At 38.1% G+C, this 13,821-nt stretch overlaps 1 protein-coding gene across 9 annotated transcripts in view; it reads right to left on the bottom strand.

The window, feature by feature from the left end:
• The window catches only part of LOC114160928 (pleckstrin homology domain-containing family A member 5), a 153,869-nt gene that overhangs the window by 22,774 nt on the left and 117,274 nt on the right, over positions 1-13,821 (bottom strand). For 6 of the 9 annotated variants that reach the window (XM_028043867.1, XM_028043866.1, XM_028043871.1 and 3 more), the window contains 6 exons: positions 11,794-11,913; positions 6,349-6,402; positions 4,215-4,295; positions 1,070-1,132; positions 911-991; positions 671-823 (listed from right to left, as the gene is read on the bottom strand). In XM_028043867.1, coding sequence (XP_027899668.1) covers positions 671-823; positions 911-991; positions 1,070-1,132; positions 4,215-4,295; positions 6,349-6,402; positions 11,794-11,913 — 552 coding nt within the window. The remainder of the gene's footprint in view (positions 1-670; positions 824-910; positions 992-1,069; positions 1,133-4,214; positions 4,296-6,348; positions 6,403-11,793; positions 11,914-13,821) is intronic. The other 3 variants (XM_028043868.1, XM_028043869.1, XM_028043872.1) reach the window with 3 other exon arrangements.

Below are 13,821 nucleotides of genomic sequence, written 5' to 3'. Positions count from 1 at the left end.
TATAGATAGATAGATAGATAGATAGATAGATAGATAGATAGATAGATAGATAGATAGATAGATGATAAGGCTCCTTTCTTAATAAAAAGTATACATTAAATAAGCACCAGTTCAGCTTACAGTGTGTGTTCATTGATTTCATTGATCTATTTGACACCATTGACCATGTACCACTATTGGGAAAATGTGAACAATATAGCCTACATATGTCTACATATGTGCATACATGCATATTTGAATATAAATGTGTGTATGTGTGCTTATGTATGTTTGTATATGGACGATATCTTTCATTTTCGTCGACTGCTGAGTCTATGACTAAGATAGGCGAGTATAAGCCTTGGCTTCAGGCTGTTTGTTTTTTGGCAAGTTATTGTTTTGTAAAGTAGCATTTTATTTTGTTTCTGTGGTTATGCTGCAATAGACTTTGGCTACTGAAGGGCAAACTGACCTCTTTTTCTCACTTTCTTCTTCCACTCCTTCTATTCGATGTTATTTTAACTGTTAACTTTTTGTTTTCTCTGAATAATTTTTCTCTTCTTGGAAGCTACATCAGGTCCGTTGTTCTGATTGGCTGATTCCTTCCCGGAGGAGGGAATCAGCTGAGATAATGCTGCCATCAACATTATCTTACCAAGATAAAGTCATCTGACTCTGAGTCTGAACTTACGACGGTGACTCTGGACAACTCCCTGCAGGTGCTGAGCAAGCCGCTCTGCAGAACATCTCTTTGTTGGACCAGGCTCTGCATGGCCGCTGTGTTGGAGCCGTTCTGCTCACCCAGCTCCTGACTGGCTGACAGCAGCACCGTCTCCAGAGTGTGCTGCCACAAAACAACAGGAGTTTCTTACTGCATACCTGAGACTAATCTCTAAGTGGAAAGGTGAGCTTGCTCTGCTCAGGGCAGTACCTTTTCCCTGTGCAGCTGCTGCAGCTTCTCTTCCTGCATCCTCAGCACCTTGTCCTTCTCACACAGTCTGCTCAGCTTAGTCTGATGTGAATAAACACCGAGATCAGCTGTGCAGTTCATGAGCTGCTCAGCATTTTACTGACAGCAAAGCTTTCTTACCTCTACATCAGCCTTGTCAATGGACTGGTTTAAAGAGCTGTCTTTAAAATCTTCTGGAGTGATCTGAAAGAGGAGAAACACTCAGATTGGACCAGTGGGGGGGCGCCAACAACCCATCAGCTAAGATCAAATGAAAACCAGTTTCTCTTCACTGAGACTGTGCAATGATATTCCTTAGATGCCCTTCTATGCCGTTAAGGAAAGAGATCTGCACACTTATTCACAAATCATCAAGCTGGCAGTTGATCAAGATGTAAACTTACCAATGATTTACATTTTATACAAGCATATATTATGCTTTTGGGGTTGAGAGGCATATCACATGAAAATGGGAATATCCTGGAGTCCCATTATGTATGTAGTGGAAGACTCAGTGGCTTTTATAAAAATGCTGTTGAAAACTATTTTGCAGCTCAGACAGAGAGCTTACAGAGTGTACGAGTGAACTGCCAGTAAAACAATGCAAACATCTCAAAAATTCATTTCAAAAGAGTTATTTCATATGGAATACACAACAGCTTTCTCTCTGTTAGCTGAGGTTAAATGTTGGAGAAAAGGAACAAAACAAAAATCTTGTAGAAGGGGAGCATAGAGGTAGATAAAGGTAAATGCTGAAGCTCCTCAGCACAAGATTAAGAATATTATGGAAAAAAATGCCAAAAAACCCTAAACAAAACAAAAGACTAAACTATAAACATGAGCTGAAACAGGAGGTGATGTTTGTGAGGGAACTGATGAAGAAGAGAATGTTTACTCATTGAGGCTAAATATCAGACAAACAAAACAAAATAAGGAGTCAGGTGAGATCCTTATTTTTTGTCATGGAGGACAGGATGAAAGTTTTCATTGACAGACCACTAATCACTGGAAGGAGAAGATGCAGGAATGTTTACTTTAGTGATTTTTCTACCAAACATGCAGAAACAACTGAGAAGCCCTACAGCACATTTTCACAGGCAGTGGTGACGTGGGGCTGCATGTCACAGCACATAAACATGACCAGGCTCTGTAGGAGGATCCTGACATGGGTCCATCCTGCAGGGCTAACCTCGTAACTACTGCATGAAACAGAGAGAATCTCAATGATGATGACTGTTGCTTTCTTACATAGTAAAGTGAGAAGAACTTCTGGTTGGACTCAAGAAAGCTCTGCTAATCTGAGCAAACCTGATTCACACAAGCTGTCCCTCTATACAGACCTCAATCAGCCTTTCATAAAGGGTAGAAGTCATTTTTTCATGAAGAAATTCATTTTCAACACAGCCAAAGAATATCTGAAAAATACATCTTTAGAAAAACTCATCTTGACATGTACATATATGTCGTACACACCAAACTATGGAGGATGAAGACAGGTGTGACTGTCTGTGTGACAGTACATGTCCCATGCTTCAGTTTGGCCCATTTCCAATAAAGGAAAGCATCTCAAATGGCAGGTGCCGAATCACAGACATCTTACAGACATCAGTTGTTATATCTGGGAAGGATCCAGTGACTGGTGTTGAATGGTTCACTGCATCAATGTGGTGAAACTGGGGCTTGATGGTGGAGATGTGGATACACAACAACTGGGCAACCACAGCAAAGTTTTGGCTGGAGTCTGCTGTACTTCAAGTCATTTTGAAACATTGGAGCTTTGCTGGAAACAAAGTAAAGCTGAAGGGCAAACTCAAGTTTATTCCTAGGTACTCAGATAAAAAGTAAAGTCTTCAAAGGATTGATTGTTTCTTTTGAGAAATAACTCCTCAATTTCCAGGTTGCTTTTGGGGAACTTTCCATTTAAACCAACCTGATTCAGCTCTGACCTTGATGCTCTAATGTGTAACCATGAAACTAAGGTGAGTTAGCAGTTGTGTATGGGGAAATGTTTCTGCCATAATCCAAGAGCACACATTTTCAGTCTGAAAACAAGATTTCATATCTTTTGTTCTCAAAACTTTTAATAATTCTCTTAGCATTTTTATGTTGAAAGCAGGACTTCTTATCTTTCTTCTCAAAACTTGTAATGATTGTACTCAAAACTTCTCCTTGCGCTCATAATCTCTGCTCAGAGCAAATCTTCGCTTGCAAAACTCTCTGCTGGTTTGGTGGAATTTTCCTGCCATAATCCAAGAGCACACATTTTCAGTCTGAAAACAGGATTTTATGCCTTTTATTCTCAAAACTTTTAATACTTTTGCTTACATTTTCATTTTGAAAGCAGGACTTTATGTATTTCTTCTCAAAACGTGTAATGCTTGTTTGTACTCAAAACTTCTCGCCGTGCTCATACTAAGTCAATGCTTGGACTCTCTGCTCACTTACAAAACCTGGAACTGCCTTAGATAGATATCATGTCGTGACTATATTGTCTTTTGTTGGGTGAACAAAATCGTGCCTAAGATCAAAAGGCTGTTAGTAATCAGTAGCACACTGCTGGCGGCTGTTTAGTGTACTACAGAGCAGAAAGCTGACGTCGTTGTTTCCCCCTACATCCAGTGGGTGGTGCAGGTTGCTACAATCGATAGTAGACACACAGGCACACCCGCTAGAAGGAAACAAATGCACCCAGTACAATACTTTCATTCGATTGGTTGAGAGGTTGCCAGGCGACTGTGTCGAAAGCCAGTTCTATGTTTCGTAAGCGAGCAAAGAGTCCGCGCACAAACAAAGTGTGAGTGTGAGCAGAACTTTTGAGTACAAGCATTATGTGTTTTGAGAAGAAATACATGAAGTTATGCATGTATTTCTTTGAAAGTGAAAACATTTCACTTTCAAAATGAAAATGTAAGCAAAAGTATTAAAAATTTTGAGAACAAAAGGCATGAAATCCTGTTTTCAGACTGAAAATGTGTGCTCTTGGATTATGGCAGGAAAATTCCACCAAGCGAGCAGAACGTTTTGCAAAAGAAGATTTACTCCGAGGACAGACTAAGTGTGAGTGTGAAGAGACATTCTGAGTACAATCACTAAAAATTTTGAGAACAAAAGATATGAAATGCTGCTTTCAGACTGAAAATGTGTGCTCTTGGATTATGGCAGAAACATTTCCCAAAAAGCTGTGAAGCTAAAACTCCATGACAAGGTTGTGACCCAGCCAAAACTCTCGGCAGATGGCTGGATGGGCTCTGTGCCGATTCAAGTGAGCAACTCCCAAAAACCTTACTTGCTGGTAGAGTTGCGGCCTTGGCGCCGAGTTCTCAATCATAGTGTGAATCATGAAGATAAGAGGCTCATTCTCCTTCGTCTAGCATCAGTGCCGGGAAGAAGAGGATACAGTGGTGTAATAACACAGCTGGTAAGAGAGACTAAGATATCAAATGCTGTTTAGCTGACAATAAATAAAAGAAGAAAAAGAGCGGCTCAAAAATTATGGTTTTATTTTAAACTGCAGTCTGAAACCTATAAACTCATGTACAGTGCAGTGTAGAAAATAAGTGCCTAAGAACCAGACCTATGCTATAACCAACATACAGAAGGACATCAAAGTAAGTAAGTCTATAAATTAAAATACATAATAAAGTGAAATGACACATTCCTGAACAGATGAAGAAAATGAACTGTTAAAAGTCACAGAAAGCCATAGAAACCTGCTGAAACATTTGGGGGAAACATTTCAGCAGAAAACAGACCTGCTCTCATCAATGCAATTTAACAACAGCTGGATATTAAAAAGTTTTATCATTAAAAGGGATTTACAGAAGAAGCCTGTCATAATGCGTAAAAGTAAAAACCTCTCTCAAGATATTGCTGTAGCAAAATATATATGTAACTTGAAACTTCTTAGATTTTGTGGTTAGCCCCTTTTGGACCAAACTACTATAAACCAGTCACAAATAGGTGTTTTAGTTAGAGTTCTGAGAGAGGAGACAAAATAATACTTGAATGAGTTTTTCAAGAGCCAAGGATCTCTTACAAAGTTTCAGGAAGATTTAAAAATTGCAGGTACAGTCTTTCAATGAAAACTATGAGTCATGCATCTATCTAATATAGATTATATAAACATATTTCTCCGCTGCTGAAGAGAAAAAATATGGAAGCTTATTTCAAGGTTGCTATAGAAAACTTTGACAAGCCAGTGAATTACTGGAATAATGCTCCAGTCAGACAAGAGCAAATTTGAACTATTTTCATGGAAGGATGGAAAACAGCACATCTGCAAACAATAAGGTTTGTAGGCAAGATTATCATGGTGTGTCTGTCTTTCAGCATGGAGAAGTCTTCATATAACTCAAAGAACAATGAATGAAGAAATGTAACTGAACATTCTTGCAAGTAATCTGCAGGTAAAATGAAGTTGGATTTTTCAATAATAAAATGAAAATGACTCCAACAAACAGCCCAAAAAACTCTTAGCTAGTTTAAGAGAAATCAAAGAATGCAAAAATGGTCCAGCCAATCACCTGACATGTAACTGAAAGAGAATCTATGGAGGGAGCTGAAGACCAGAGAGCATCCTCACTGAAAACCATCCTCACTTTGTGTGGAAGAATTTTCCAAAATGCCATTTCAATGTCACTTTCTGCTAATAGCAATTGTGGCCAACATCTATTTAATGGATATAACAGATAGACTTGTTTGTTTTGATTTCTCTGTGTAGATTACGTTGTTAGTTTACAGATATCTAATGAAACTGAGCCGACGTTAGCATGGCCATGCTGGCCTAACCCAGTTAGCAGCTATGAACTGTGTGCTCCAACACTCTTATTTTATAACCAGTAATAACATCTTGAGCAATTTGACCTGGATTAACTTGTCTGTTGCATCAGACAACTTGGGCACCCATGACTCCTGTTGCTGGGTTGCCATTGTTGCTTTTCTGGACAGCTTTTAACAGAAGACTACTGCTGATCACCAACATCCCACATGACTTGCTATTAAAAGATGCTCTGACCCGGTTTTCTAAACATCACAGTTTGGGTGTCATCAACTTTGCTCAAATACACTATATATTTTATTCTGCTTCTATTACAGCACCTTTGTGGGCAAAATGTCAACCTGTTGCCTCATATATTCTAGTCACTGTCAGGGGCTATGATGAAGAGAATTTACTATCAGTGTGTTTTTATTATATTTCATATGCCACTCAAAAATACCTGATTTTGCTCCATCTTAGCTACAGCAAAGAGGTGAAATGTTGCCAGAAATGAGATCAGAGCAACTTCTGGTTCACCTAAAACCTACTGTACTCAGTGTAGCTGTGAACACTAATAAGTGCTAGAGACGTTTCAAAAACAAAAGTTTCATTTCCAATTCAGAGATCACAGATACGTTGCCTGCGCCAGAACCAAAGTTCTCACCTGCTTGTCCAGGTAAGTAAGGTTCCTCTGAAGATGGTGGGAGAGAACATCAGTCTATAGCAGTCAAAGACGATAAAAAAGAAGGAGCAGGAAAATGAAAGCAATATTTTTTGTGAAATCACAGACATATGGGTAAAGGAGGGGAAAAGCCAGATAAATTAAAATGGAATAAACAGCTGTTTGTTAGATCTGAAATAAGAAGAAAAGGAAATTTACTACAGCGCATTTTTAATAAGTTCAAACTTATTAAACAACCCTATAATTTACAGGCCAAGAAAAAATGTGTATTCAGTTCTTTCCCTAATTAACGATAATAATAATAATAATAATAGATCACATGCTGTATGTACCAAAAACAAGCAGAATGAAATCATCTGAAAATCAGTTCTTTGGAAAACAAAATATCCTCTTTGAACTTTTATTATCAAGATGAAATCAGCAACAACACTAAGTGGTGCTGCTCTGTGGTGCCAGCACAGTTAAAATGCTGTGCTGCCAATTCATCTGAATGGAAGTGATCAAGTGACTATGTTATTATTTTTTTAAATGGACAGTATTATGTAAAATTTGCTTTTTTGATAATTACGTCATGTTATAATGTTATTCCCGCATCAAAAATATGCCTTGATTCTTTATGGCTCTGGTTCTGCTCTGCATCCCCGGAATCAGAACCAAACATGGAGAAGCAGCATTCAACTTCTATGCACCACAAATCTGAAACACACTTAAAGAAAACTGCAAAACTGCTGAAATACTGAGTTCCTTTAAAACAAGGCTGAAAACAACCTGTGTAGAGTTGCTTTTGAACCATAATAAATGTAACATTTACCAGCTCATTTGATGTATATCAATGATTTTAGTGATATAACTCATCAAAACGTAATCTTTGTAAATAGTTTCTCAATTATGGTTTTTTATGACTGTATGTTTCTGTTTCTATGTTGTGAAGCCGTTGAACTGCCTTTTTGCTTAAATGTGCTAAACAAAGAAATTTGATTGATTTATTGGTTGATTTCATGCAGGTTTGAGAAATCCTTTAATCTCCCGTGGCAACCATTCAGCTGTGCAAAACTCCTTAGTGAACCTAGTGCTGCCTTCAAGGCGCAGTTCCTCCTCACAGCTGCAGTTTCCACTCCTCCACTCATCTGCTTCAGACTAGCCAGCAGCAATTAGCAAACACCTGGTGGAACTGCACATCTGGGAGGCGTGTAGATGGGCATGATTGACAGCGCTACAACCCTGTTCCTGGCTCTGATTGGTAGTTTCTAGTTAGCACTGGGAGAAGGCAGAAAAGCTTTATTTTTTTCACATATTATTGGTCTCATATGATACAGTTGTGACATAGTGACAGTTTCAACAATTATGTAAAAAAAAAACATAAAATATATTTTATAAAAGCTTTGTACTGCAGCTTTAAGTATATTTGATATACACATAATTTTTATAACAACTGAAGTTAAAATAGTTCTGTGATTGTGCTGTAAAATGGCACTATGCTCCTGGAGAACACATAATACTGCCCCTTTAGTAACTTGCACATATTGTTTATGGATCTTAGTTTGTGGAATGTGTTCACACTGTGCTTCTATAGAACATTTTCTTAATCCAATTCTAAGGACTCACCCAGGGTATGCTGCTGGCATTGCCTGTTTACTCAACTATAGCAGCTGACCTCTTTTAATTCTGCAAAAGGTTCAAACCCACCATGCCAGAGCTTTCATTTGGCCTGACTTTTGGGTGTTTGCTCCTTCTTCTGCTTCACAAGGTCACAAGACTTGATTCTTGATTATGCACATAGTGTTTCTCTAACTTTTCAGGCTGAGGAAAACATAACCCATTTCACAAACACTCAGGGACCACCAGATTCTGAAAGTGTGGATTCTAAGATTTCCAATTATGTTAAACATATGAAAATCAAAAAAGAAGTTGTTCTTTACTACCAAGTGATGTGTGTATTAATATAAATGTAGCCTTGTCAAAATGCACAATTTTTGCTGGGGCAGTTAATTGTTCCAAAAATTGTGATTAACAATAATGTTATTATTTTGAGACCATTGTTAAGTAATAGCATGAAAACATCATAATAATGTAAAGATCAATAAACTAATTTCTAAGGAATCTTTAGCACTGGAACTGGAAGATGTATCAAATATCTAAAATACATAATGTTGTATTCCATTTTTGTTCAGGGACTATCTGAACTGTATGTCCACACATTCCTTGTGCTGGAGACATCACTGCTGGAGCCATCACTGCCAAAACTCCCCCCTGCAATAAAACTCATTGCTGTTCAGATAAGAACTGATCCCCACTACAGAAGCAAGACCTCAATCCCAAAGTCTTGTTGGAGTCAACCTCCAAGAGACAAGAGCTCTGAACCTTTTTCTTCTATCCTGCTGCCCAGGAAGACGATTTATTTCAAAACCTTCAAAGTGTTCACTGGAGAACTTCTAGGCAGCAGTCTGCGTACATCACGTTTCTGCGTTCCCATAGAGACGTCAAAGTCTCTTGATGCGTCTGCCTGCATAGGCCTGCTGTGGCAACCTCTCCATTCCTGAACACGAAAGGTACTTTCTTTGGTTTAGTCAACCCAAAGTACCAGAGGTTCTGCTAAGAAACTCCAGCAGTTTATGTCTGCTGCCTGGAGAGAGTTTTTCTGTTCCATCAATTTTTGGATCTTTGGACATTGCTTTATCCAAACTGACGATCGGCTCAGAGTGAGACTGTTCCATTTTCTCCCTCTTGTTCCCATTTCTCTTCCTTTTTTGATTTCCTAATTCATATCTACTGTGCAGTCGTACAAAGCCTAAGACCACATTTTCTTTGTGCATGCTGAGTTAGCCCTCAACATGCAGAGTTTTATGACCTATTGTTGAAAGACGGTGGGCCAGTCTGAGTCTGGACAGTGACTTAACCTCCTGCCCTTTTTGTTTGGGTCTTAGAGGGGTTACTCTGTCCTACAAGACTGTTGTGCTGCATTTATGATTCTGTAAATCTGATTTTTCCTTTATTTATTTTTGTTTAATTAGTTAGGTAGTTTAGAAGTTGTTTTTCAATATTCTATTTCACTTTGTCATAGTTTCTTTATTAATCTGATTTGATTCTCATTTTAATATTCAACTTTGCCATATAAGTAGCCTGGTTTATATGCATACCAGTAGTTGAAGTAAGAAGTTATTCAATAATAATTCAGCTGTAAAGTTGGGCTATAAATTCTCAAACTTGATTAGAAATAAATGTGTCAGTGATCATTTACTGTTGTGTGAAGAGATTCTTCTTTAGGTCTGATTTCATTCCAAGAGAGAGAGAGAGTTTAGCTTATGACCACAGAAATTCTGGATGGTTTCCCGAATCACCTAAAGAATTGTAATTTTATTAATAATTTGAATGATAATAAATTATTAATTATTAATAATTATGTAAGCCGAACATCAAAGCAAGTTCTGATTCCCAACAATTTGGGTGACTGTGTGAAGTTGCTACAACATTTTTGATTTCCAGAGTTCTGATTCCTAAATAATAAACCATAAATGAATAAAATGCATTAATTGCATTAATAAAATGTGTTAATTCTCTGTAAACAAACTTACCCTAAAAAATATATTCATAATTTTTCTCAGACAGGGAAAACTGCCAACACTGTCAGTTATGACATTTGTGGTGGGGGGTACAGATGTAGTACTAGGTGTCAAATGTTTGCAGCATGTTTTGAAATGCTTTCCAATTACATTAAAGGCTCTTTTGCAATTAAGCAAACTGTCTTAGTGTTCACAATTTTGCACTGGCCTTTTAACAACTTGTCAATTAAACACCCCAGTGAGTGTGGACTGTCAGTCCATTGGGATTGGATTGCTTGTTCCTCCTCACAGCGTTTTCATGCTACACTCAGTGTTAGGAGACCAGGAGCCTGGCAGGTAACAGAGTTCATTCTTCCTTATGGACTCGACACACAGGACGCAGCGCCGCTCCCTCTCTCTCTCTCTCCAATTCTATTGAACTTGTGCAGTGAGGTGAAATTTATGCATGTGAATTTTGAGCTCGTACACGTAGATATGCAGTGAGCTAGTGAGGCGACACAAGAAAGTCGAAAATTTGCTGCTGTCGTCACTATGGCGTCCCGTGCGTCGGGTTCACCCTGACTGGTGGAATACTGATGCTTTTTTGCTGCTGTTGCTCCCTGTGTGTTGGGAACATTTCTCTATGGAACCAAGAGGGGAAAAGAAACTCGATGCACTGGAGAGACATGACGAAAACAAGCAAAGCATGCACCTGGAAGCTGCATGGTACTTCATGAATCCACGGGATATTATCCTTTCATAATGACAAACCAGCTAAAGCAAGTCATACATTAATATTTCATGAAAGGTTTTGATAAACTTCATGACAGGTATACAGTTGAGTTTTTACTAGTTTAGTAACAGCTTTAAAAGGTCTTACCATTTTCACTGGTACAAAATACTCCAAATAAATTTTTAACAAAGTTCTCAGGCATGCATCAGTTAAAAGAAGTTTTTACTGGACAAGCTTCCATATGAGACTGAAACACAAAACAGTGACTGATTGGAAAGAAACAACCACCAAAGCACAGAAGTCCTTAAATAGCATGCAGGGGAGCAGCACCTGTACCAACACTGCACTGACACACATGCAGAACACAAACCCAAGGAAGCAGCTGCCACCATCTAAAATCACAAACTTATCCATCAGTGCCCAGATTTACTGGTGGACAACAAATTGAATTTGGTGTGTTAACAGAGACACATGAATAAATACCTTCAAGCTGGCTGAGAATCCAGTGTATTTCTGTATCCTTAATTTTGGCCTAAAGTTTACACATTTTAGAAACATCTTAAATCACACAATAGTTATTACAACAATGTAATATCACAGAGCCCTGCTTAGACCTGGTTGTGGAATGAATGATTTCTAAGTTTTGGCCAATGTTCCTATGCAGGTCGCTATGACAATATAAACCCTAATAATGGTTGAAAGCCTGCTCATTTAAACACAAAGCTAAACTAGTTAGTTTAACCCAGTAGCATTTTAATGTTTCTGTGAAGTGGAAGATATTCAATGTGAGATCAGAAAAATGCTAATGATAGAACGTTGGCCCAATGCTAAAAAGATGAGGGATCATCGATTATACAGTCATGTTGTTTGTAAAAATGCATATTTTTTGTCTTTTTTTGGTAAATAACCTTTAAGCACACACCAAATTCAATTTAAATGTTTATGTTTTAAATTAAATGTTACCAAGATAAGCATGAACTCACACATGGTTAGAAAACATTCAATGGCAGTCAGACACAAAACAACTGAATCTGCAAAATGTTTGCTATATCAAAAGAGAGAAACTACCAGCACACACCTGAATCACTTCATGGATTTCTCAAAGACACAGAGAATCACAAAGAACCAATGTGTGCATGCGCACTCGGGGCTGACCTTGGGGTTGGGCCCTTCTATTCCCAGAGCCATTAGCTGAGCTACTGTATGTTCCCGCAGGCTGTTGATTTCTGCCTGCTGCCGGCGGAGCTTGATGAGCAGCAGTGTCAGCTCCTCAGGCTGCACACAGCAACACAAAGAGGAGAAGAAACAACTAATATTGACTTTTGTATTTTTGTCAGCATATTGCTTCTTAAACAAGAGGATTACTTTCTTATTGCATTTATTTCAAACAAAACTCTGCATCACTTTTCTGGGCCTCCAGTCATGTCTTATGCAGAAGAATGTCTTGCCGAAGTTTAACAGCTGCAACACGACCAGCACACACCTGAATCACTTCATGGATTTCTCAAAGACACAAAGAACCAATGTGCAACATGATCAGCACATGATCAGCACATGACACACACAGCATTTTATTTGGTTATGGTGTGTCTGTGACGGCATCCCTGTCTCACAGATAGAGCAGATGGAGGGTTTAATTTTGAACTCTGCCTCACTGTCTAGAGTTTGCATGAGTGGACTGTCTCAAAAAAATCCATTAATGAGCAACACTGAATTTCTGTACATGAGTCCTCTAAGTACCTCACCTAAAAGGCAAAAAGGGATAACAGCTCATCAAAAATGATAATGTGTTGGTGCACATGCTCTTTTTTCAATGAGGCTTGTATGTAAGGTAATGTTAATCATTGCATGCTAAACCTAATGCTACAGGCAATTCCCATTTCTGGCTGAAATTTGTTTTTCCTTTTATCCTCCATCATCCTTTATACCCTGAATGATGCAAACTAAATAAGACTTCTGTGTAAACGATCCATAAAATCCCAGAGCGGCCCACAAGAGCAGAAGAAAAAGGTAGATGACCAGTGACAAATCTAATCTTTTTGTCTGTGTCATTGGAGTATTTTATGGGGACAACACTGCTGCTGCTCTGCTCTGTCCTGTGTGATAATCAAGTTGCTGTGGTGAGCCCCATATCACTTCTTAAGCACTGCAGTCAGTCTTACACAGTGGTCCATCCTGCAGCCTGTCATTATCAGCAGTCAGAGAAGAAGAAGTCAGAGCACAGGAGCCCCGTTCTACTTCATGTCCACATTATAAATAAATCACACGTGCAAACATGAGAAAAGCTACCAATTATTGCTTGTGATTCTAAATCCAGACACTTGAGTGCGTGTCTGAGTGAAATGGTTTTATATCCCAATGTGTGACTTAAAGGACCTCTGTAAACAATAAAATAATTCAACTGCAAGATGGAACAGATTTTAAGCATATAGATCAACATTTAATAATAATAATAATACATTTTATTTGTAACGCACCTTACATTTCAAAGAAATCTCAAAGTGCTACAGACAAAAATAGATTATAAAACGTACAATAAAACATACAATAATACATCTCACACCAAATGGTAACAAATTAAAACTTACAATTTAAAAAAGCTAACAGATCTAAAAAGCCTGTTTAAAAAGGTGTGTCTTAAGACCTTTTTTAAAGGCCTCCACACCTTGTGGGGCTCTCAGAGACTCTGGGAGGACATTCCAAAGCCGCGGAGCTACTGCCTGGAAGGCCCTGTCTCCCATGGTCCCATTTGATATGGGTTTGGGTGAATGTTCAAACATGTTCTTTTTTTATTCTTTATAATAAAGGAATTAGTATAATAATAATTTTAACCTTTAATAATTCTCTTTTCTTAAAAAAGATCATAACAAAAAAGAACATTTTAAATTTTCAAAGTGAAAGTTGTAATCAATATATATATATACTGTATATATATAAATTCTCCTTTGAAAAAAAAAAAAGAAAAGATAAATTAAAAAAATGTGCCCTCTTGAACCCCGCATCTCGCCAGAAATGTCTTGCTGGAGATAGGCACCAGCACCCCACCAATTCAAACAGTTCAACAGCAAAAATAAAAAATTCTTTTGGCCATTAGTTATACTTTAAATTGTTGAGGTAACCCAACAGAGTTAAAATTCCCACCAATTTAACATCAAGAGTGGCACAGAAGTTGGTACTGCTGCT

The sequence above is a fragment of the Xiphophorus couchianus genome, chromosome 17, assembly GCF_001444195.1.
Source record: "Xiphophorus couchianus chromosome 17, X_couchianus-1.0, whole genome shotgun sequence".
NCBI classification, from domain to species: domain Eukaryota; kingdom Metazoa; phylum Chordata; class Actinopteri; order Cyprinodontiformes; family Poeciliidae; genus Xiphophorus; species Xiphophorus couchianus.
This window is presented reverse-complemented; position numbering and strand designations above follow the sequence as displayed.